This window comes from Gymnoscopelus microlampas (genome assembly GCF_963454915.1).
Source record: "Gymnoscopelus microlampas genome assembly, chromosome: 10".
Classification (NCBI taxonomy): Eukaryota; Metazoa; Chordata; class Actinopteri; order Myctophiformes; family Myctophidae; genus Gymnoscopelus; species Gymnoscopelus microlampas.
In genome coordinates this window covers 42,447,720-42,473,333 of record NC_139947.1, presented here as the reverse complement: position 1 = coordinate 42,473,333, position 25,614 = coordinate 42,447,720, and the positions used below count along the sequence as shown (strand labels likewise).

The window sequence follows — 25,614 nt, the reverse complement described above, 5'->3', positions numbered from 1 at the left end:
CTAAAAATGTCAATCTTAATTGTGAAACTTAATTACATGTTGCTCATGTACTTAATCCATAGGGTTAGGTTTTCATCTGCCGTAGTTGTAGATCTTTAATTAAATGTTCATTTCTGCTGTGTAAATCAGTGGTTCTCAACCTTATTCTGGATCTGACCACTTAACATGGCAGCCGTGTTAAGTGGACAGATGGGTGGGCCTTTTCAGAGCATGCTTTAAAGACCAATCAATCCATTGGTACTAACTTAGTATAAATTATTTATTTAGTATAACTTTTTTATATTAAATCTTAATGTTTTTGCCAAATATTTAGGAGGAGAACCACTGGTTTAAATTTCAACTGAATGTAAGTTGTATGTTAAACAAATGATTCCCCTACTTTATGGAATTGCTTTTCTTTTTTTAATTTACTTCATGAAATGAGTTTGAGCTTGTAGATCTTCACTCTTGTAGATTTTCATTATTTTCTTTTCTTTATGGAATTTCTTATTTAGCATTTTCTTAAATTACATTATTTTGAATGTTTTTCTTTATTTTGTGACATTGATCTTGTAGATCGGCTATTTTCACTTTTTATAATGTTTTTTGGACATCAACAATATTCCAATATGTCATATCTAATCCATTCAGAACAAACCAATGTCATTTTCAAATGTATTTAATACATTACAATGTTCAATGAACCGTAATCCACAGGCCAATAACCTGCTGGAAGCTTTGATTGAATACTTAATTCACTTAGCTCTTGGAGCACTTTATGAGCATGAACAAATAAAATGCAAATATATTTTCTTAATCTCTGTCTAAGGAGTTTTCCTTAAAGTTTGTGTAGAGTGAAAACATGGCTACCTATTTATGGCCTGTTCATGAATTTTCCATGGCCAGACATTTGGGATCAATAAAAGTAGGAAAAAAGGCTGTTATTCTAGTCCGGACTTGTCCTTTAACATGGCAGCCTTGTTAAGTGGATAAACTAAATTGGTAAATGGATGAACTGTGACGGGATAGATGAGGGAGGTCAGCAAGAGTTTTTTTTTTTTGCAAATATGAATTTTAATATCTGTTAGTTTATTGTATCTTATCTGTATTTTGTTTTAGTTTTTCTCCTTTTTTATTTTTGTAATGTTAATTATTGACATGTATTTTGGGTTATTTTCCTGTTTTCTTCTTGGTCGTCATGACTTCATAGGCTTGTCAAAATTACATAATATAATTAGTCTTTGATGGATAATATCATTGGAAATGATGTAATACTTGCACAAAAAATATTTCAGTTGTAATGTATGTTTTGTTTTAACTTCCATTTACTGTATTTGAATGTGATGGTATTCTATGTATGTGTTTACCTTGTTTATTGTGAGTCACTCTGGACAAAGAGTATAGATGAATATCTACATTGAAAATTGTGAAGTGACTTTACTGTTAAAATGTAAATGAGTGAATGTTACCATGTGATTTGTAAATAACAACATAAAAACAAAGGCTCTGGTGTGGTTCTCCTGGTTTACTGGGATGGGGTTCAATTCCCTGCAGTGCCCTACTCATAGTGTTGTATTTACCATTTTATATTGTCTGTTTTATTTATGTTCATAGTGTTGTATTTACCCTTACATTGTTTGTTTAATTCTTTGTTCATAGTGTTGTATTTCCCCTTATGTGGTTTATTTTATCTTTATGTTCATAATGTTGTATTTACCCTTACATGGTTTGTTTTATTCTTTATGTTCATTGTGTAGGTTTGGGATCCTTCATTATCATTATAATTGTTGATGACCAAATGGACCATTACAAGTCTGTAACTCTTTAGTGTACAAATGGAACCAAATGGACCCGTTATGATGGTCCTTGAAACGTAAAAGTTTGAAGACCACTGGTATTGTAATGGTTTATCAGACGTGAAGTCCACACACCAGGTCTTAGTGTGATGGATACGGTTCCAAATGCTAACGCAGCTACAAGCTCTTAGCCTGTCTCAAAGTGGGGTCCGGGGACCCCCAGGGGTCCTTGGGGGGGATTTCAGGGGGTTCCCAGCTAGAGTAGTTAAGGTAGCATCATAAACATTTTAACCACTTTATCCATTTACTAGAGTCTCGGGGGACTACGCCCCCCGAGACCCCAGCCGTTGCGCGGGGCTTTGCGTTCGCTGGTGCCTACGTGTGTCTGTCTTTGTGTTTGTGTCGCTGTAGCACAGAGTGGGCATTAAGATGGGATGTATGCTCCTTTAAGGGAGGTGGATCGTGGGATTCTGTTGTTTGCAAAGAGGCGTTGTGAATATTGGCTCATTGCAGACTCACCTTATTGCCACCTGATTGTGTGAGTGTTTGTTGTGTACGTAGGGCGGAATAGCTTGTGGGGTTGTGTGCTTTTTTGTTTGCTACTGGGCCTTGCATAGGAATGGATATTTTGAAAAGATGTAACAGTGAAGCGTCTTTTGTGTGAAGTGGTAGGCCTTGACAATTATGTAGTGCAAGCATAAATGACACATGGAATAATGCAACAGATGTACCTCAATGGGGAAGAAGCAGATGTCCATGATGTAAGGAAGTTGGCACGTCATCAGGTTCCAGAGATTGGCAACACAGGGCCTGCAGAATGGGAGTGAAAGAGCAGCCAGGAATCAACCACACAATGTGACATGTTGAAGAGGGATTATGTGAAAGGACAGGCAGTGATATGTGTGTGAAGTGTTAAGCAGCAGCACTATTAGTTATGTGGATTTATGAGAAAGGAATGTAACAATGCATGAACCTTGCCTCAAGGGGGACGAAGCAGTAGTCCAGGAAAGAAGCTGCAAGGCCGGCAGGTGGCGCGGGTTGTCATGAGAGGCTCTGCAGAATGGCTGAATGGCAGCGGTTGTGGTGCTGTGTGATGAGCAGAAGGGGGTTGTGACCTATGTGGTGCCAGAAGTTGTTGGAACAGTGCGGGATAAAAGTGTATCCCTGTATCACAACGACTTTGGCAACCACCAATTGGTCAGCTCATCGTCACGTTGATTAGGGGGGAAAACTGTAGTAATAGTAGTGGATTGTTTGTTTGACAGTTGATAGTTGACAGTTTGATAGTTGATTGGTAGTACTTTGTAGTGACACTTTTTTTGGTCCCAAACATTCAAATGTATTTTTTCACCATTGGGTCACTACCGAAACTCTGGACATGACTAATTCCTGGAACTGGTAGTTCCAGGAACATCAGGTACGCCGTTCCTGGTAGTACCTGATGGTAGTTTGATACGGTAGTTTGTTATGGCAGTTTGATACAGTAGTTTCATAAGGAACGTAACAGACTACAGCAACCTGCAATCAGCAGACACCGCAGGGAATTGAACCCCATCCTAGTAAACCAGGAGTTCCATACCAGCGTCTTGACTTGCTTCTTGACTTATTTACAATATAGTGTTAAGTCTGTAGACAGACTATCTTCTCATTGTTTTAATTCTAAAGTGACAAGTTATACATTATAAAAGTCTGCCATTTTAAAATAAATCTCAAAGGGATATCAAATACTGCTATCAGATGGGGGCCCGTGGTCAAATACATATTAATATTAATTTGGGGGTCTTTGATATGAAAATGTTTGAGAACCACTGGTTTAAATAACACTTAGAAAGGAAGCCCAAATAAGCAACTACAGTTTAGAAACAAGCCCAGAAAACGTTATAAGCCACTTTGCAAACAAACAAGCCCAAAGTCACTTATAATAAGCAGACATGGCAACACTGATCACAGGTTTTATCAAACCCGGAAGTTATGCAGGAATGCCTACTGAGTGTCAAAAAAATACTTTCTGGCCTTGACAGCCCATGCATCCAAACAGAAAAGTCATATCTGATTGCATTACACAACATTAAACAATGTTAAACTCACTTGTTGCTTTGCCACTCCATGTGCCATTCACTTTAAGCATGCGCATACCCTCTATTCCCCGATTGCAAATGAGCCTCCTTTGAAAACAAAGGCGACTTGCTGTGGTTGGCTACAACAGAATAGGGTGAGGGGCTGCTAATGTTGTTATGTTGATTTTTTGTTTTTTCCCCCTGGCGGATCTTGCCCCTACACAGGGGCAAGCAGGGTTTACAGACCGGGCCACGGCCTTGTTGGCCCCAACATACCTCAAAATTGTACTTAAGTACAGTTCTGTGAGTCTGCATGTATGTGTTAGGGGCAGATGAATAATTTTCATAAAACTGCAATAGTTAAAATCTATCTCCTCCTGGGATTTTTGAGTACTTTGCACAAAACTCTTTACACATGAACTTCGCGATGCGACGCGTTGTGAGCTTGTAGATCTGCTATTTTCAAATATTTTGTACTTTTACTTTTGGTACTTTAAGTACATTTTGATGCCAATACTTTTGTACTTTTACTCAAGTACATTTTGAATTTTGGACTTTTACTTGTAACGGAGTATTTTTATATTGCAGTACTGTTACTTTTACTTAAGTAAACAATTTGAGTACTTTTTCCACCACTGCGCTGCACACATTTACGAACACACATGCAAAAACGTGTAAATATAATCACAACCCATTATGTTTTCTCACTTTTACACTGATTACACTGCCTGCCTGCCAGCCAGCCAGCCAGCCAGACAGACAGAGAGACAGACGCTCTACCTCCTGAGCCACTGCCGCCCCCATGTATATTTGTCAATAACACCATCAATCAATGAAAGATCATTTGTATACTTACCAGAGCTGAATCCCACTCCCCATCTGAAGAGTCCATTAAAGAACATAGTGTGTCAATCTGTGTGATGTTCCACATGCTGATGTCATCAGTAGTGGCGTTGCGTGACGCAGGCCCCAGCTCCTGGACTTTCTCTTCTGGGATGAACGACTCACTGACATAGGCCTGACGTTGTGGATAGAGACATATTAGTGGATAGAGACATATTAGACAGGACACCTGCAACTCAGACAATCTAAAACATGGACCTTTACTGGTCCATTTGGGGGGATGTTGCTTCATATTCAGTGACCCACCTCTTGCAGCTTGGTGAGAACAATGCTGGCGTACTCCTCTTGGTCCACTTTGTCCAAGATGGCGGCCAGGTTGTGTTTCACAGTCGTCGCGCTGAGGCAAGAGTTGAACTGTGTCTCGTTGTCGTAGTCGAAGGGGAAGGTCTCGTCGCCGATCGTCACCTGTGTGATTTGTCCCACCGTGCATTCAGTCGCTGTGACAGAGCAGAAGAGGCAGGGAAGGACAGCTCGTTACACACATTGTGGGTGTTGTTAACCACCTGCCCAAGGCCTTTGGCTTAACCCATTAAGGCCTGAGGTTCCGATTCTACAAAACGTCTTCTAAATCCTAACAGTTTTATGAAAAACGTATGTTTCTATGTCAGTGGTTCTCAAACCTTTTCATGTCAAGGACCCCCAAAATTATATGTATTTGGCTGCCGACCCCCATCTGAAAATGTTTTGTTCCAGGGACCCCCAGATGCAAAGATTTGAGTAAAAAAATTATGCTTTAAAAATATGTATATTCAAAGATTTGCTAAAATGTTCACGATTTTTCAAAAATAGCTCATAGCTTGTATATCTGCTATTTTTGAATATCCAAAGTATAAAAGAATGGTTTAAGTGGTTACACAGACACGCAATTCCTGCGTTTAATGGGATGAGTGGTTTTATACAAAAAGAAAATTACGAAAATAGCAGATCTACAAGCTCATACAGGTCGTGTGACCTTGCAGATCTGCTATTTTTGCTATCTAACGTTTCTTGAAATTCTGGTAGCACTTTACAATAACGACCCGTTATAAAGCATTTATAAACGTTTATAAGTAGTTTGTAGACTATTAACAAATCATTAACAACCTGTTTGTTGACATTCGTAAATGATTACTAAAACCTTTACAACTAAAGTTACAAATCATTTGTAAAGTATTAGTAAGTAGTGAACTATTCATGAATAAGCCATTTATATACATCTGTAAAAGATTATTAAATCATTTGTAACGACCCATTCTAAAGCATTTATAAACGTTTATAAGCAGTTTGTAGACTATTTACAAATCATTAACAACCTGTTTATTGACATTCGTAAATGATTACTAAAACCTTTATAACTACGGTTACAAATCATCTATAAAGGTATTAGTAACTATTCATGAATAAGCCATGTATAATACATCTGTAAATGATTATTAAATCATTTGTAACTGATGTTACATAATATATACAAGCTATTGGTAGCTTGTTCATGTTTAACATATGCTTTGTTAAACATTCCTAAAGTATCTATAAATCCTTAGTACATGTTATTATGTGCCCTATAGTAAAGTGAAGACAGTTCATCATTTATGACTGTCTGTTAATGTGGACTTTCTCCTTACCTGTTGCAAACTACCTGGCTTTCATGAATGCAGACACCAAACAATTACTAGAATTATCATTCATGTTAAGCAAATGATGCGTAAGACATTCGTAAAGAGTATGTAAACCATTTGTGGTGTTAGGGACCAAAAAAGTCACTACAAAGTACTACCAATCAACTCTAAATTGCCTGAAACGTACTCCTAACAGGTTTTTGGGGGGACGATTTTGGCCTCCACACTTAGTGATTATTTCGGATTTAACTTTCGTTTCGGTGGTGACCAACTTTCGTTTCGGTAGTTTGATTACAAAATGTAAGTTGTGTAAAAAATAATCTGACTATACTAAGTTGTTATTTGTTTGTTTAAGTCAGGCTATACTCTACTCAGAGTCATAAGTTTACAAAATGTACTAAAGTACAGTGAACGTCTGTGCGGTTTGTCTTCATCACTGAAAACAACGTACATGTAAACTGATGTCATGTGCAGTTGGGGTGAAGAAACACAACCATTTCACTCCTAATAATACCTATTTGATTTGACATCCTGACTTGCTGCTGTAGCTGAGGCTTGAACCTGTTACCTGCGGCTCACTAGTCAGTGACTCTATCCATTCACCTACAGCTGTTTCCTTGGAATCTGCGGTTCTGAAACGTTTTGTTGTCAACCCCCCAAATTGACATGTATTTGGGCAGTGGACCCCAATGTGAAAAGATGTAGTGTCAGGGCCCCCCATGAAAAAGATTTATATTTATGCTGTAACACATTTTTTAAAAGTTATTTGTCTTGTTTGTTGTTCAAGTCAAAGCACCAGGAAGGCTGTACTTGTCAGCCATCTGTTAGCTCAATGGGTTGAGACGCAGTATTCATGATCCAGAGGCCATGAGTTCAAATCCCATTGATGTCTTTCCTATGATTCTTTCCTTTGCAGACTGGCTTCCATAAGATCAACTGAAAACTACCAGGAAGGCTGTACTTGTCAGCCATCTGTTAGCTCAATGGGTTGAGACGCAGTATACATGATCCAGAGGCCATGAGTTCAAATCCCATTGATGTCTTTCCTATGATTATTTCCTTTGCAGACTGGCTTCCAGAAGATCAACTGAAAACTACCAGGAAGGCTGTACTTGTCAGCCATCTGTTAACTCAATGGGTTGAGACGCAGTATACATGATCCAGAGGCCATGAGTTCAAATCCCACTGGTGTCTTTACTGTGATGCTTCCCTTTGCAGACTAACTTCTAGAAAAACAAGTTAAAACCACCAGGAAACCTGTAACTCTCAGCCAACAGCATAGCTCAACTGGTAGAGCGTCTGTCCAATAACATGACTTGACTTGACTTGAGTGGGTTCGATTCCCACTCGAGTCAAGTGTCCCCGGTAACTTGGGGCAACGGATAAATTGACTGATATCCTTAGTGATGCTTCCCTTTGCAGACTAACTTCTAGAAAAACAAGTTAAAACCACCAGGAAACCTGTAACTCTCAGCCTACAGCATAGCTCAACTGGTAGAGCATCTGTCCAATAACATGACTTGACTTGAGTGGGTTCGATTCCCACTCGAGTCAAGTGTCCCCGGTATCTTGGGGCAACGGATAAATTGACTGATATCCTTAGTGATGCTTCCCTTTGCAGACTAACTTCTAGAAAACAAGTTAAAACCACCAGGAAACCTGTAACTCTCAGCCAACAGCGTAGCTCGACTGGTAGAGCGTCTGTCCAATAACATGACTTGACTTGACTGGGTTCGATTCCCACTCGAGTCAAGTGTCCCCGGTAAAGTCAATTTATCCGCTGCCCCAATTTACCGGGGACACTTGACTCGAGTGGGAATCGAACCCACTCAAGTCAAGTCAAGTCAAGTCATGTTATTGGACAGATGCTCTACCAGTTGAGCTATGCTGTAGGCTGAGAGTTACAGGTTTCCTGGTGGTTTTAACTTGTTTTTCTAGAAGTTAGTCTGCAAAGGGAAGCATCACTAAGGATATCAGTCAATTTATCCGTTGCCCCAAGTTACCGGGGACACTTGACTCGAGTGGGAATCGAACCCACTCAAGTCAAGTCAAGTCATGTTATTGGACAGACGCTCTACCAGTTGAGCTATGCTGTTGGCTGAGAGTTACAGGTTTCCTGGTGGTTTTAACTTGTTTTTCTAGAAGTTAGTCTGCAAAGGGAAGCATCACAGTAAAGACACCAGTGGGATTTGAACTCATGGCCTCTGGATCATGTATACTGCGTCTCAACCCATTGAGTTAACAGATGGCTGACAAGTACAGCCTTCCTGATAGTTTTCAGTTGATCTTCTGGAAGCCATTCTGCAAAGGAAAGAATCATAGGAAAGACATCAATGGGATTTGAACTCATGGCCTCTGGATCATGTATACTGCGTCTCAACCCATTGAGCTAACAGATGGCTGACAAGTACAGTCTTCCTGGTAGTTCTCAGTTGATCTTCTGGAAGCCAGTCTGCAAAGGAAAGAATCATAGGAAAGACATCAATGGGATTTGAACTCATGGCCTCTGGATCATGAATACTGCGTCTCAACCCATTGAGCTAACAGATGGCTGACAAGTACAGCCTTCCTGGTGCTTTGACTTGAACAACAAACAAGACAAATAACTTTTAAAAAATGTGTTACAGCATAAATATAAATCTTTTTCATGGGGGGCCCTGACACTACATCTTTTCACATTGGGGTCCACTGCCCAAATACATGTCAATTTGGGGGGTTGACAACAAAACAGCTGTAGGTGAATGGATAGAGTCACTGACTAGTGAGCCGCAGGTAACAGGTTCAAGCCTCAGCTACAGCAGCAAGTCAGGATGTCAAATCAAATAGGTATTATTAGGAGTGAAATGGTTGTGTTTCTTCACCCCAACTGCACATGACATCAGTTTACATGTACGTTATTTTCAGTGATGAAGACAAACCGCACAGACGTTCACTGTACTTTAGTACATTTTGTAAACTTATGACTCTGAGTAGAGTATAGCCTGACTTAAAGAAACAAATAACAACTTAGTATAGTCAGATTATTTTTTACACAACTTACATTTTGTAATCAAACTACCGAAACGAAAGTTGGTCACCACCGAAATGAAAGTTAAATCCGAAATAATCACTAAGTGTGGAGGCCAAAATCGTCCCCCCAAAAACCTGTTAGGAGTACGTTTCAGGCAATTTAGAGTTGATTGGTAGTACTTTGTAGTGACTTTTTTGGTCCCTAACACCACAAATGGTTTACATACTCTTTACGAATGTCTTACGCATCATTTGCTTAACATGAATGATAATTCTAGTAATTGTTTGGTGTCTGCATTCATGAAAGCCAGGTAGTTTGCAACAGGTAAGGAGAAAGTCCACATTAACAGACAGTCATAAATGATGAACTGTCTTCACTTTACTGTAGGGCACATAATAACATGTACAAAGGATTTATAGATATTTTAGGAATGTTTTACAAAGCATGTTAAACATGAACAAACACATTAACAGACAGTTGTAAATGATGAACTGTCTTCACTTTACTATAGGGCACATAATAACATGTACTAAGGATTTATAGATACTTTAGGAATGTTTAACAAAGCATATGTTAAACATGAACAAGCTACCAATAGCTTGTATATATTATGTAACATCAGTTACAAATGATTTAATAATCATTTACAGATGTATTATACATGGCTTATTCATGAATAGTTACTAATACCTTTATAGATGATTTGTAACCGTAGTTATAAAGGTTTTAGTAATCATTTACGAATGTCAATAAACAGGTTGTTAATGATTTGTAAATAGTCTACAAACTGCTTATAAACGTTTATAAATGCTTTAGAATGGGTCGTTACAAATGATTTAATAATCTTTTACAGATGTATATAAATGGCTTATTCATGAATAGTTCACTACTTACTAATACTTTACAAATGATTTGTAACTGTAGTTATAAAGGTTTTAGTAATCATTTACGAATGTCAACAAACAGGTTGTTAATGATTTGTTAATAGTTTACAAACTACTTATAAACGTTTATAAATGCTTTATAACGGGTCATTATTGTAAAGTGCTACCATAAAATGTCACTACAAAGTACTACCAATCAACTCTAAATTGCCTGAAACGTACTCCTAACAGGTTTTTGGGGAGACGATTTTGGCCTCAACACTTAGTGCTTTTTTCGGATTTAACTTTCGTTTCGGTACAATGGTGTACCGAAACGAAATTTTCGGTACAATGGTGAAAAAAAAAAAATCACTACAAAGTACTACCAATCAACTCTAAATTGCCTCAAACGTACTCCTAACAGGATTTTGGGAGGACGATTTTGGCCTCCACACTTAGTGCTTTTTTCGGATATAAATTTTGTTTCGGTACAAAGGTAAAAAAAAAAAAGTCACTACAAAGTACTACCAATCAACTCTAAATTACCTAAAACGTACTCCTAACAGGTTTTTGGGGAGACAATTTTGGCCTCCACACCTAGTGCTTTTTTCGGATTTAACTTTCGTTTCGGTAGAATGGTGTACCGAAACGAAATTTTCGGTACAATGGTGAAAAAAAAAAAGTCACTACAAAGTACTACCAATCAACTCTAAATTGCCTGAAACGTACTCCTAACAGGTTTTTGGGGAGACGATTTTGACCTCAACACTTAGTGCTTTTTTCGGATTTAACTTTCGTTTCGGTACAATGGTGTACCGAAACGAAATTTTCGGTACAATGGTGAAAAAAAAAAGTCACTACAAAGTACTACCAATCAACTCTAAATTGCCTCAAACGTACTCCTAACAGGACTTTGGGAGGACGATTTTGGCCTCCACACTTAGTGCTTTTTTCGGATATAAATTTTGTTTCGGTACAAAGGTGAAAAAAAAAAAGTCACTACAAAGTACTACCAATCAACTCTAAATTACCTAAAACGTACTCCTAACAGGTTTTTGGGAGACGATTTTGGCCTCCACACCTAGTGCTTTTTTCGGATTTAACTTTCGTTTCGGTAGAATGGTGTACCGAAACGAAATTTTCGGTACAATGGTGAAAAAAAAAAGTCACTACAAAGTACTACCAATCAACTCTAAATTGCCTGAAACGTACTCCTAACAGGTTTTTGGGGAGACGATTTTGGCCTCAACACTTAGTGCTTTTTTCGGATTTAACTTTCTTTTCAGTACAATGGTGTACCGAAACGAAAGTTTCGGTACAATGGTGAAAAAAAAGTCACTACAAAGTACTACCAATCAACTCTAAATTGCCTGAAACGTACTCCTAACAGGTTTTTGGGGAGACAATTTTGGCCTCAACACTTAGTGCTTTTTTCGGATTTAACTTTCTTTTCGGTACAATGGTGAAAAAAAAAAGTCACTACAAAGTACTACCAATCAACTTTAAATATGAAGACACTGTATCCAGATGTATACTTATCAGCTCTGCGCATAATGGATTATTTGAAAGGCATTAAGTCATTTTTGCTTAAATCATTGCCCCCTCTTAAGATAAAGCTGTATATTCTGAATATCTGACCTAATCATTGCTATAGTTGTGTAGGGAAGTGACAGACTGTTGGACTGCATTTGTCGGGTCTTGAACCTGCAACCTTCAGCTCACCAGGCAGTGATGCTATCCATTCACCTACAGCTGCCTCTTAATAAAAAGCTGCACATGCTGAATTTCTGACTTAATCATGGCTATGGATGTGTAGGGAAGTGACAGACTGGTGGACTGCATTGTTCGGGTCTTGAACCTGCAACCTTCGGCTCACCAGGCAGTGATGCTATCCATTCACCTATAGCTGTCTTCTATAGTCTGAAGATTAAGGTGGGCTATTCTAAATTGTGGAAAAAAAGGGAAGACTTATACTAAGAGTCAAGTTTACAAAATGTAAGTTGTAAAATAAAAAAGTCAAACTATATTGATACTGTTACCAGTTTTACCCAGCTGATGTCTGCCCTCAAAGGATCAGTTATAAATGTCTTGCTCAGGGACATCCTGACATACTGCCGTGATCAAGTCTTGAACCTGCAACCTTCGGCTCACCAGGCTGTGACTCTAACCATTCACCTAGGGCTGTCTTCCTTGAATCTTCCTTGAACAAGCAGCATAGAGTTCCTACCTTGAACACCAATCTTCACTGCAGAAATCTCCTTCACTGACTTTTCTTCTTTGACTTTATATCCTGAAAAGACACAAAGGAAAAAAGTGTTCAGTTATTCATGGTCACATTAAAGAAAATATTTATGGGCCCTTTTGGATGTAGCTTTGCCAGCCCCGCCCACATTTCTAATTACCCCCCAAAATGTAACCAAATGGACCCTTACCGGTCTAACTCTGAGAGTGTACAAATTGTAACCAGAGTTAGACCGGTAAGGGTCCATTTGGTTACAATTTGTACTCTCTCAAATAGACCCTTGCATTGGTGCACTGGTCTAAAAGGAACCAAATGGACCCGACCCTAACAGGTCCATTTGGTTCCAGCTGTACGGTCAGAGTTGAAATGTAAAAGTTTAAGAACGATTGGTTTAGATGACACTATGAGCCATTGGAACAGAGTGTAGTTTGGAAGAGTTTCCTTCACTCTGTTATAAAATATAATGCCTCATTTTGTCCATTTTAATGTCATTAATTCACAGACTAGTTCCCCAAACCGAATTCTTTTAAACAAAGCTGTTTACATTGGTGGTTAATGACTTTTCCAAAAATATTTATATCAATTAATTTAAGCCTAGAATCAAGCCATCCAGGATCCTGGTGAATCATGACCATTAAACATCTTTTTCTGTGATCTTTTTTTATTTTTTATCTAATTATATGATACTAGAGTTTCGGGGGGCTACGCCCCCCTCAACCCCAGCCGCGCACGGGGCTTTGCGTTTGTTGGTCCCTCCGTGTCCCTGTGTCTATATCCGTGTAGCTGCAGCACAGAGTGGGCAGTATAGATGGGGATTATGGCTGTTAGAGGCATGTACGCGCACGGGGCCCGCGTGGGCGTGTGTATATGGGGGTAGACAAATTGTCTAAGTAACATTTGCAAAAAGGGAAAAAAAAAAAAGAAATTGTAAGAAAGTGTAATGTAAAAGTTACAAAATGATGAAAAATAAGTAGAAGAAATTATATTTTGTATGTTTCGCGGACCACCAGGGGGTCCGCGGACCCCCTGGTGGTCCGCGCGGAAATCGTGGGATGAAAATTTCCAAAAGGAAAAAAAAAAAAAAAAAAAAAAAAATATGAAGGTGGTTGCTTGTTTTTCTGAAAGCTGGCGAATGGCAGCCCTTTCTGCAAGATGGCGGCCGGCTGGTGTTGTTGTGAGTACGTGTATTGGGGGGGGGGGGGGGCTGTGGAGCTGTGGAGCTACATAGTTCTCCAGAAGACACACACAAACATACACCATCTACAATGGACGAACTGAGCAGCAATATAGACATTCACCACACGAACGTGCATTGTTGACAAAGTGATTGCACAGCCGCTGCAGGCATGACAACCAGGTTAGCGTTAGCGACATGGCAGCTATCACAGCGCCCTGTCCGTCGTGCTGCAACTGCCTGTGATGGCTACAGCAGTAACAGCAAGCTGTCTGCGATGCCATTGTCTGGAGACTGCTCTTAGCGTGACACGACCAATGAGAGTGAGCGCTGTAGTTGTTGCTAAGATACGGTGGCGTCTCTGCCCCATAGCTTGTAGATCTCTCACACATGATTGGCGTAGGCTGCGTTGCCAGGTCTGACTTTGTGTCTAAGCAATGGTCGGCTTATTTTTGCGCGCCTTTGGGCTCGTTTGCATTGTGCGCACGGCAGCGCTTGTTTAGCGTACGTCAGCGCGACGTGGCAACGGACGTGGCAACGTGAAAGGTGATTGGCTGGTGAAAAGAAACACCCGACGTTACACCAGAAATGGTGCCTGGAGAAAATGGTGACCAAAAAAAAAGTTTGGAAAAAAAGGAAAAAAACCCCGCAGCGGCTGCCTGCTGTTGTGGTGATGAGGTCGTGCGCACGGTAAACGGTACGAAGCTGCCTCCCCTTCCGTTTTGTCCGACATTTGGTGAGTAGAATTAATTATGTTGCGCGCTGGAAAAGGTGTAGTGAACAGTGAGATGTCCCCTACGCGAGGCGTAAATTCAGTGCGGCCGCCGTGGCGAGTCAGTAGGCGACATGTGGTCTGGCGGTGCGTTGTTTATCCGATAACAGAGCTGTGGGGTGTCATCACCGAGGGTGCGGAAGTTGCTCGCCATTTATATAGTTAGATACTATAATTAATAAATACCCTTTGTTTTGCCGTCTTCAAAAACGTTTTTTCACAGAAACAAACGTTTAATGGTCATGATTCACCAGGATCCTGGATGGCTTGATTCTAGGCTTAAATTAATTGATATAAATATTTTTGGAAAAGTCAATGGGAAAAATGCATTGAGTATTTTGCAGTGGCACCAGGAAGTGGGCGGGAACTGCGATGCCCTATAATAATGTTCAGTTACCTGTTTGCAAGTGTGGAGAGCTGCTGGAGTTCCATCTGAACTGAACCAACCCTGAATTCTGTTTCACACACACACACACACACACACACACACACACACACACACACACACACACACACACACACACACACACACACACACACACACACACACACACACACACACACACACACACACACACACACACACACACACACACACACACACACACACAGGGTACATACACACATCTCCGTTTGCTGGCGTGAAACGGGTCGCTACGAAACGGAAGCTCTTGTTCCGGATCCGGCAATTTTGTTATGTATACAAATGTGTTGCGGAAACCGGATGTGCTTTTTCCGGACCGGATCGCGTCCGTCTTTCCGTTTTTTTTTTAACATGGGAGGGGATGGGACTTCCGGCCGTCTGTACGGTCGCGAACGGAATTGTGTGTATGTACCCACACACACACACACACACACACACACACACACACACACACACACAGTTTGTAAATCATGCTGTTGAACTCTAATTCCAACCCCTACACCTAACCTCTAAAAGTTTGATCCTGATCCTAACAGGAATGTTTACAAGGGGAAAAGGAAGTCTGGTCACTTGTAGCAATCAGCTGCAGCTCAACAACATAAACAGCGCCCCCTAGAGACAGGGAGGTACTAAACTTAAAGAAAAAGGAGGAACTATGCCCACTAGAGGCAGTAAAGCCATGTTACATTACAAGTACCTGCATGTTGTTGTACTGGACATCATGAAGTGAACACAGCAAATGTTTTGGACACAGACAGCTGCTTTTCTATGTATGTTACACTTACATGGCCTTCTGTCCAACATTCACTGATGGAAAAAGTACTCAAATGTTTTACTTAAGTAAAAGTATCAATACTGCAATATGGAAGTACTCTGTTACAAGTAGAATTCTGTTACCATTCAAAATTGTCTTGAGTAAAAGTACAAAAGGTTGGTATTGGTATCAAAATGTACTTAAAGTACCAAAAATAAAAGTACAACATTTTTTGAAAATAGCTGATTGGCTAATTTCAAATAGCCTACGTATAACATATGGCTAAAGTGGTTAATGTATGTTTTATAATGTAATATATTTATATCTGCAAAGTAACTAGTAACTAAAGTTTTCAAATAACTGTAGTGGAGTAAAAGTAAATTATTTGATTTTGAGATGTAGTGCAGTAAAAGTACAGAAAATTGGAAATACTCCAGTAAAGTGAAAAATACCTCAAAATGTTACTTAAGTACATGCAGTACTTGAGTAAATGTACTTAGTTACCAGGGCCGGACTGGGACCAAAATTCAGCCCTGGCATTTTGGTCTAATCTAATCTAAGAAATTCCATAAATGTATAATACTTTTAAGAAGTAGTGAACATAGCGTATCTACATCTACAAGTGCACAACGTTGTGCGTTTGTAAATAAGCTATGTTCCCAGGGAGACATCACATTTATCTTTTTGGTCTCGAGCCAAAACGTTTGGGAACCACTGACTCCACTGAGAGATGACAGCAGGCAGAAATAGGAGCTGAGACTTACTGGTGGATCGTTTTGTCCTGCTGTTCCTAATGGAATGCCTGATGGCTTTCTTCATTCTCCTCTTCTTCCACCTCTTCACTCCATCCCGCCTAAGGACTTTAAGGAATGCCTTCAGGAACTGTCGCTTAGTTTTCTGCTCGGGCAAAATGAAAACGCCAATCTCAATAAAAGTTATGGACAAACAGACAGACATGACCAAATGCACGAAGCAACAGAAAAGTGGAAATAATGTTAAAGGGATAGTTCACCCCCAAAATTACATTTTTTTCCTATCGATTAGTCACCCCATGGAGACTTGAATTCATAGGAGTGGCATTTGATGACCGGCAGCGGTTCCGGTAGGAGACACAAAGAGTCTCCTTTGTGTCTCCTACCGGAACCGCTGGTCATCAAATTATTGGCTTAGGAATGCGAAAAAAAAAGAAAGAAAATCCATGAATTCAAGTCTCCATGGGGTGACTAATCGATAGAAACAAAGTTTTTTTTTGGGTGAACTATCCCTTTAACAGAGCCAAGGCAATCTATTACTCACTTTATCAAACTTATCGTAGAAGGTCGATGATAAGTACAGTGGCAGAATACCCAGGTTGTTCAAAGTGTCTCTATTCCATGTTGCAGGATCTCTGGGTGCACAAAAACATTTAATACGGTATTTCAGTTGTCATTGAAAAACAAAAAACATCATCAACGTTCAAATTGTCGGAGGTTACTTTTCAGCAAATGGGGAAAATAACCTGTTGTCCATTGGATCCCATGTAGTTGTTTGTCGTATGTTCTTGTTGATACTTTTCACTTATTAAATATTTTTAAATCCCACAGGCAGACTGGTGACCCTATTTTGGGCATTTTATTATCAGTGGTGTAAATTAACTAAGTGCATGTACTCAAGTACTGTAAATAAGTACAATTCTGAGGTATTTTTTACTTTACTGGAGTATTTCCAATTTTCAGTACTTTTACTTCTACTCCACTACATCTCAGAGGCAAATATAAATAATAAATAATTATTATTTGAAAACTTTAGCCACAAGTTACTTTGTAGATTTTGATTATTATTACAAAACCACTTCAGCCCTATATACATTTCGCCTATTTGAAAATAGCTGATCAACAAGTTCACAATGCGTCGCGATGCAACGCATTGTGAGCTTGTAGATCTGCTATTTTCAAAATATTTTTATGCATTTTATAGACTTGAAAAACATTCTGCATAATGAGTACTTGAACTACTTTTGGTACTTTAAGTATATTTTGATGCCAATACTTTTGTACTTTTACTCAAGTCAATTATGATTACCGGACTTTTACTTGTAACAGTGTTTCTACATTGCTGTATTGATACTTTTACTTATTGTAAGTAAAAAGTTTGAATACTTTTTCCACCACTGCTAATAACTGAACTGTGCTTGTCGTTGCTTACCCGTATGTCGTTGTCCCTGACAACAGGAGGGTTTCCATGGCAGCCGCTCGATTTGTGTTGATATTTGGGCAGTTCTTTAGTTTCTCCAGGTGAGTGAGAATTCGTAAGATAAGCCGCACCAATCTTACAGCACATGTTACCCAAAACTGATGTTATCCTCTGTCAAGGTTGTGGTTGTTATACCCTAAGACAGAAAAAAAGGGGGAAAAAATATGAATAAACTTAAGCACATGAAATCTGTGAAAATAGCAGATCTACAAGCTCATAGATCGATTTTGTGTACAGGGAAAAAAATAGGCGGCCTAATATAGACCCCTGGGGGACTCTGGTCAATGAAGTGGTTAAAGGTTTCGGTTCATTCATGAAAATAATGGCATCAGAACTATTAGTATCACAGCATTGAAATTGGATTGTAAGCTATCTATATTGTCCTGTATAACTGTTATATGTTAGTTATAATGTGAAGGTTTGAAGATCATCTGTACAATGTTCTCCCTGAGACCCAATGTCAGTGGATTTGACTGTCATTATCAGTAATAGTTTAATTTGTGTGGGTCCGGTGGTTACTGGTTACTCTCAACTCACCAGGCAAGTCCTGGCATTTTTTAACAGAGCAGTACGTTTGTAGCTGAGAGCACTGGAGAAATCTGCACCAGCCAGCTCTTGGAAATAGGCTCTGCAGTTCGCCGGTGGCATCCCATCATAGCCCATAAGCCGTTGGTTCTCAAAGTGGGGTCCGGGGACCCCCAGGGGTACTTGAGGGGGTTCCAGGGGGTCCCCAGCAAAATGTGTTAATATAGCATCACAATAATTATGACCTTTTATACTTTGGCTATTCCTCCTCAGCGTCGCAACGTTTTTCCTTCTTTTTAGTATTTTTAAGCCTTTTATTTTTTTACATGTACTTAAAAGACGTATGAAAAAATTGCCTTTCCCTGTTCTCAAGTAAAATATTGATATGCGATTAAAATGTGATTAATTGTGATTAATTCATTACAAAGCCTCTAATTAATTTGATAAATGTTTTTAATCGAGTCCCAGCCCTAGTTCTTATTATATATATTTATAATGTTCTTACCCTTCATCACAGACACCTGTACTGTAGCAGAGTCTCCAAACTTTGATCCGGTGTACACAAACTGACCGTTGGAGATTTCCCCAGCAGAGCCACATGACTTCCCTGTGGAAGAGAAAGAAATATCCTTCAATACACTGGTATGAAATATCCAGTGGTGTAAAGTAACTAAGTACATTTACTAAAGTACTGTACTTAAGTACAATTAGAAGGTACTTTTACTTTACTGGAGTATTTCCAATTGTCTATAATTTTACTTACATCTCAGAGGCAAATATTGTACTGTTACTCCACTACAATTATTTGAAAACTTTAGTTACTAGTTATTGTAGATATAAATTATTATATTATAAAAACATACATTAACCACTTGCCTTTCCCAGATGTACAACCACAAGGACGCACGCACGTACGCACGCACGCACACGCCACTAACCTGTACAACACTCAGATCCAGATTGACAAAGGTATCCAGGTCCATGTTGACATTGGAGGCAGCGGCACTTCTCACAAAGGAAAGAGATGCACCACCTACAGGTCATAAAGAAAATACTGAATTTATCCATCTCTGAAGTGTGTGTGTGTGTGTGTGTGTGTGTGTGTGTGTGTGTGTGCGTGCGTGCGTGCGTGCGTGCGTGCGTGAGAAATTTGAGACATTGTGAGGAATCGAGGATTTTTGAGTTAGGCTATTATCACTGGTATACAGTACAGTACAGACAGTTGTGTATGAACTTGGGGTCCTTGACATGGAAATGTTTGAGAACCACTGCAATATACAGTATGTGTTTGTACGCATGTACATGTGAATGAATGCTTGTTTACCCAAAAATGGCTCTGTATTCTGGAAGCTGGTAGTGCTGATAGCTGTAGTGCGGCTGAGTCCAGAGAAGGCTTTTTCTGCGATGTTAAAGAGCACTTTCTTCTTCTCCAGCGTACAGCTGGACGCTACCAGCAAACTGGAATTACTGGAAACACCAGGAGATACACAGCACACATCTCAAAAGAGTGCTACCACATTTTCAACCACAAATGTAATTTATTCAGTCTCTAAAATTCAGTCCCTTACATCTTATCTTATTTACCTTTTGGCTAATATGTCATGGAATCACACACATCACTCTTTTATAATTAGTTGTACGATGTTGCTTGCAGAAATGTATGCTAATATTACTACTTTCTTTTTTATTTGTGAAAATGCGTGAATTATTATTATTAGGACTTTTATTTCTATAAAATAATAATTGATTCTTATTTTTGCCAGCCCAAAATACGGATGCCAGGGTTAATTAGGTTAAAAATAGTTTTGGGTGGGGCGCCCGTTGGCCTAGCGGTCCAGGCGCATACCATATATAGGCTCTAATACAGTCTGACAGAGTGTCGCGAGTTTGAATCCCATTCCCAGTCCCGACAACCTTTGCTGCATGTCATTCCCCATCTCTCTCTCCCTGTTTCCTGTCTCGCTCTACTATACACTGTCAATAAAGCCCAAAATATTCCCAATTTATTTTTTATAATAATATTTTTTTGGATTAATGTCGATGTTCAAGTGTGTGCAAGTAGTGAAGAAATACTAAAGTAAACATGATTTACGATACTACTGGCTCCCTCCCCAACACCCCTCACCTGAGGGTGTCCTCTGAGATGGTCTGTAGGACACTGGTATCCAGGGAACACAGGTTGGGTCCCTTGACACAACTGAGCTCTGCACTGCCAAGACTGTTGCCCGCCTTAGTCAGATACTTGGAAATGATGGCCTTGGCCTTGATGGTGACAAAAAATGTGTTAGTGCCATATACATGTACTGCACACATTTACGAACACACATGCAAAAACGTGTAAATATAATCACAGCGCATTATGTTTTCTCACTTTTACACTGATTACACTGCCTGCCAGCCAGCCTGCCAGCCAGACAGACAGACAGACAGACAGACAGACAGACAGACAGACAGACAGACAGACAGACAGACAGACAAACAGACAGACAGACAGACGCTCTACCTCCTGAGCCACTGCCGCCCCATGTATATTTGTCAATAACACCATCAATCAATCAAAGATCATTTGTATACTTACCAGAGCTGAATCCCACTCCCCATCTGAAGAGTCCATTAAAGAACACAGTGTGTCAATCTGTGTGATGTTCCACATGCTGATGTCATCAGTAGTGGCGTTGCGTGACGCAGGCCCCAGCTCCTGGACTTTCTCTTCTGGGATGAACGACTCACTGACATAGGCCTGACGTTGTGGATAGAGACATATTAGTGGATAGAGACATATTAGACGGGACACCAGATCAGAAATGCAACTGGAATCACTTTATTTGCGATACCTGTTCATTCATGCAATACATTTACAAGACTTTTATCTCGGTGGTAATGTGGTCAGACAATATTAAATATTATGGTAAAAGGACAACAGCCTCACATGCAAGAATACAATGCAAAATACATTGGAAACAGACTTTCCAAATGTCTTCATGAAGTTATCATTTAATTGGATGAAATACGCCAGGCGCACAAGAAAATACCAATTGTTCACCACGGGGTTGTTGGGGGGAAATATTTATATATAATATATATTCTTTTACATTCATGGTGTAGCCCCTTTAAAATGTAAGCCATTTAACATCATCACAACACACTCACATGACTTGGTAGACATCACAGGGTGGCTTAACCTAAGAAATAAAATAAAAGTCCATGCATTATAATAATAATAATTATTATTATAATTACTATTATATTTTGCTGTACGTTTTTTAAGCTGTCATAAGACGCTCTACAGATGAGGTTACCTCTCTAGCGAGCAGAACCAGGTGGTGCAGGAACTCAGGAAAGTCTCCTTGAGACTGTGTAAGATGGTCAAACACTGCATGGATGATGACGTCTTTCTCTGGAGGAGTAGGCACCAGCAGCATCTCTGCAGTCTGCTTCGGAGTCAGGAGGTGTAGAACCTCCATCTGGACACGTTTAAGACAAGAGACAGACAGACAGACAGGACATAATAGGAGAGGGCAGGATATGAGATTTAACCACTGAAGCCCTATTTTATACGTAATCGAATTATAATGTCACACTCGCAAATCAGCTATTAAGTTTTTGAAAATCTTGCAATCCTGTGATGACATGCCCAAAATATACGCCAGGTTGAAAGGTTATTAAGTTACTGAAATTGTAGTGTCAAGTACAAACAATCAAATCAATGTTTTCAGTAAAAATGTTCAGATTGTCCACACTCACTCCAGAGAAGTCACGGTTGAGGTCATAGAAGTCTGTGATGGGGGCGAACATGGAGAAGAATCCAAAGTTCTCCTCCAGCCATTCTGCACTATGGCTGGATGAGGAGACACACTGAGGATCTGAAGATAAATACACAATAGTATAGTATTAGAATAGAGTAATGTTTTACTCAAAAATGTACCCTGAAAGCAACAGAAATTCCTGTACATCTGCAGACAAATGGTCCTCTGAGCTTGTCTCTAGCTATGGCTACTTGGTTCACTTACCGGACGTGTTGTGATGTAGCAAGAAGGAATGGATGAAGTGTTCGTACATCACTGGGCTGTGGTTGTGATCAGGATCCATGAGACGCATATGATGACTCAGGTCTTTTACTCTGGACCCAGCAATGCAAAGAAATGTATCATTATTCCGGGACTATTTTGTGTATTTCGACTATAAGTGTTTTCCAAACGTAGGGCCTTACTCTTGACCCATTTTTGGGTCACAGACCAGGTTTTATGAATTAAAGTAAGGTAAAGTAAATATCCTGCTTGTTTTTTGTTTTTTCAAAAATAAACAAAGTCCCACAATCTTTTTTTTTTTAAATCAACAGATTTTCAGAAATTAAAGAAAAGGAAAAGGAATACAAAAGATTTTCTGAAGATTTTAAGAAATACATTTTTTAAATATGCATACTTTATAATTCATAATGATTTTTCTTAAAAGTTTAGGTCTATGGACGTATTATGTGGCGTGTACATGCCAGCCAGCTCAGCTAGGGTCCAGTTCAGCAGGGTCTGGGTCAGAGTCATGCTTCCGATCTCGGATACATTTCTCTGGAGAGCAACAGATAGATAGGAATGTCAGGGTCATGTCAGGTTAGCAGATGTAATATGCATAATCATAATAAACTAGTCATATAAAAACAAGTAATTGGCTTCTCATATATGCATATAGTATATGTATGTACGCTGTATGTACCTCACGTGTGAGAGACACAAACTCAATGACGAGGCTCCCAACAGGCCTGAAAGCTCCCATCAACCCATTCACCACCTGCAAGTGTTTCAAAAAGAACAAAATAATATTGTTTAAGGTTATGAAGATTACCATCAACAATCTGGTAAAAGTGTAATTGGATGAAAGAAATGTATAATATTTAAAGCTATGCAACCTCTCTGAAGCTATTCTGTGGTGGTGATGGTGGTGAGTAGGGGCTATGTGAGGTGTATGTGTATCCGGGGGTGGAGGTGGGGGTGGGCCCAGGACCACCGGTCATCAAGCTGTGGAAGACCAGGCTGAGGGTCCCGTTGTCCAGGCCTGCAACCTCAGGCCTCAGTAGCAGCTCAGCCTTCTGTTCTGGAGACAGCAGGTGAAGAACCTCCAACTGCAACCCGGAAGACACGGAGAGAAGGAAGGTCAATTCATAGACAGTGTAGGGGAAGTTACTTTTAATTATTACACATGGCTTTCAATTAAAAGTAATCATCGTCTTCACTTGGACCACAATAACAAAGGGTGGGTGTAAAAATGTATCTGTCACCCCCCAGACGTTACGTTTCGCGTCCGGAGGAGCAAGCCGGTAATTCAAACTATACCGTTGACGTTTAATTGTTTTGTTTTCGGTTTTTTTATCCCAAGAGAACAGTCGAATAATGACTGTTACAAAAATATAAGCCTGTATTTGGCCTCCCAAAAGATGCATAACAAAGAGGCATCAAATAGAACAAATAGACCAATTCCAATATTTATTTTGTGAACGTGAACACAGCTTCTGAACCATTCCTTAGCTCCATGGTTACTGAACTAAATATTGGACCCAATCGTCACAAGACACACAATATATACAAGATTTTCATACTTTTTTTAGAGACACAAATGAGGAGGAAATCAACTTTGTTATTGACTTTTCTCTATCCCAGCAACACACTCTCGCGAGATTTGGGAAGATATCTGAAGGGTCCATCTGCAGTCTGACGGACAAGAAATAGAGGGCGCTGTCCCTTATTTATTTTTTTTAACTCTATGCTCTTCATCAATCATTATGGACATATTAAACATTAAATTAAACGTGTGTTCCGATGCTCAATAATATAATTTTCCATTATTAACTGTCTTGGTTGATGGGGTATGATTTGGGAATCATGACATTTTGCTAAACATTTGTGGTAAAATATATACCATATAAATAAAAGGCCCTGTTACAATGTTGAGCAGAAACAGGAGCACATCTAGCATAAGACTAGAATTTTCACAATTCAGGGCAATTGCAAAGTGTGGTTGCGCCGACGCAGAGTTCTGGGTTGCGGCCATGGGGGTCCAAGGAATCCATCGTCACATAGCAGTGACGTTGCAAATACAAGTTGCAAATACTCAGAAGACATTTCACGTTTTCCTTATATTATGATGTCATGTTTTGTGAGTATAAGATTCAGCACCTATTTTCCCCAGCCTGATAATAGATATTAAATACTTTGTAATGTACTTGGGAATGTCTCACCATATAATACATGTGGAACCATTACGATACATGTCGACCTGGCTAGTAGCTGGGTTGAAGCCATACCATTTTGTATATTGTAAAATAGATACTCCCCAGGATATCAGGCACATCAATGTTACTGAATGGCGTCAATACCACAATGAAAAACTATTGTTTAGCCTACATTGGGACAGACTTGTCATCACCAGCCAGGAGTTTTGGTTAAGCTCTAATGTCTACATTATGTAGATTGCTTCACAGTTTTACACACAGTAGAGGGATTGAAGTCCATTTTGTCCAGCAGGCAGAGATTATAGTCTGACAACACTTTCAATTACAAGCTTTGACTTTTGCATGGATCAAACCGTTAAGTGGATAAGTTGGTCAAATAAATTAAAACACCAGATTGTAGAAGGCAAAAAATATTGTCAGTTAAACAAACAACTTTTGTGTATTATGTTCATATGTGTATGGGCTTAGGTATTAAGAGATGTTACATTCCAAAGTTTCACTTTTTGTTCAGCTTTAGTAGTGAAGAACCCTTCTGATTATGAATAGTAATTAAAAAAAAAAAAAAACACACATCTGTATTCATTGTAAATGTTAAATACATGTGACTAAATACATTACCAAACATAGATTCACTTTTCAAACACATGGTAAAAAGAATAATAAGTAGAGACAAAGCAGAGCAGATATAGTTTAAAGTATTTATTAACACAATTGTATTATTGGTACCTTTACTGTAAGCAACACCATCAATATATTTGGTATAATGTCCTATCAATTATTGTTATTATAGTTGTTGTTATTATGATTATATATGTAATAATAGTATGGTTATATTTTATGATTCTATATATAGGTTAATTATAGTTATTAGTGATAATTATACAATTATATATTATGCTAACTATTACAATGCCTGTAAACAGTTTATTATTGACAGATATATTGTTGATGCTATAATGATTATTATTACTACTATTACTGTTATTATCCAAAATTATATTCTAACGTTTAAGTAAATTCAATATTTTCCAGGGTGAAGCAAAAAACCCGCCTCCTATTTCAGCCAAT

At 39.2% G+C, this 25,614-nt stretch overlaps 1 protein-coding gene and 1 pseudogene across 2 annotated transcripts in view; both read right to left on the bottom strand.

Moving 5' to 3' along the window:
* Window positions 1-4,969: 4,969 nt before the first annotated feature.
* On the bottom strand, window positions 4,970-17,837 carry LOC311054237 (mesothelin-like protein; the record flags this gene model as incomplete). Its single annotated transcript, XM_084070114.1, has 4 exons — window positions 17,754-17,837; window positions 16,866-16,956; window positions 16,334-16,466; window positions 4,970-5,172 (listed from the first exon to the last, which is right to left on the bottom strand). Exons 1-4 carry the CDS (start codon window positions 17,789-17,791, stop codon window positions 4,970-4,972), a joined length of 465 nt encoding a protein of 154 aa, XP_083926240.1. The 5' UTR covers window positions 17,792-17,837.
* Window positions 17,838-17,889: 52 nt separating this feature from the next.
* LOC311054235 overlaps window positions 17,890-25,614 on the bottom strand; it is a 67,736-nt pseudogene continuing 60,011 nt past the window's right edge. Inside the window, exons 26-34 of the transcript in view lie at window positions 23,227-23,439; window positions 23,034-23,108; window positions 22,812-22,888; window positions 22,337-22,446; window positions 22,071-22,189; window positions 21,626-21,790; window positions 20,452-20,588; window positions 19,265-19,331; window positions 17,890-17,937 (exon numbers count right to left, since the gene is read on the bottom strand). The product of the transcript in view is annotated as an uncharacterized misc_RNA (transcript). The remainder of the gene's footprint in view (window positions 17,938-19,264; window positions 19,332-20,451; window positions 20,589-21,625; window positions 21,791-22,070; window positions 22,190-22,336; window positions 22,447-22,811; window positions 22,889-23,033; window positions 23,109-23,226; window positions 23,440-25,614) is intronic.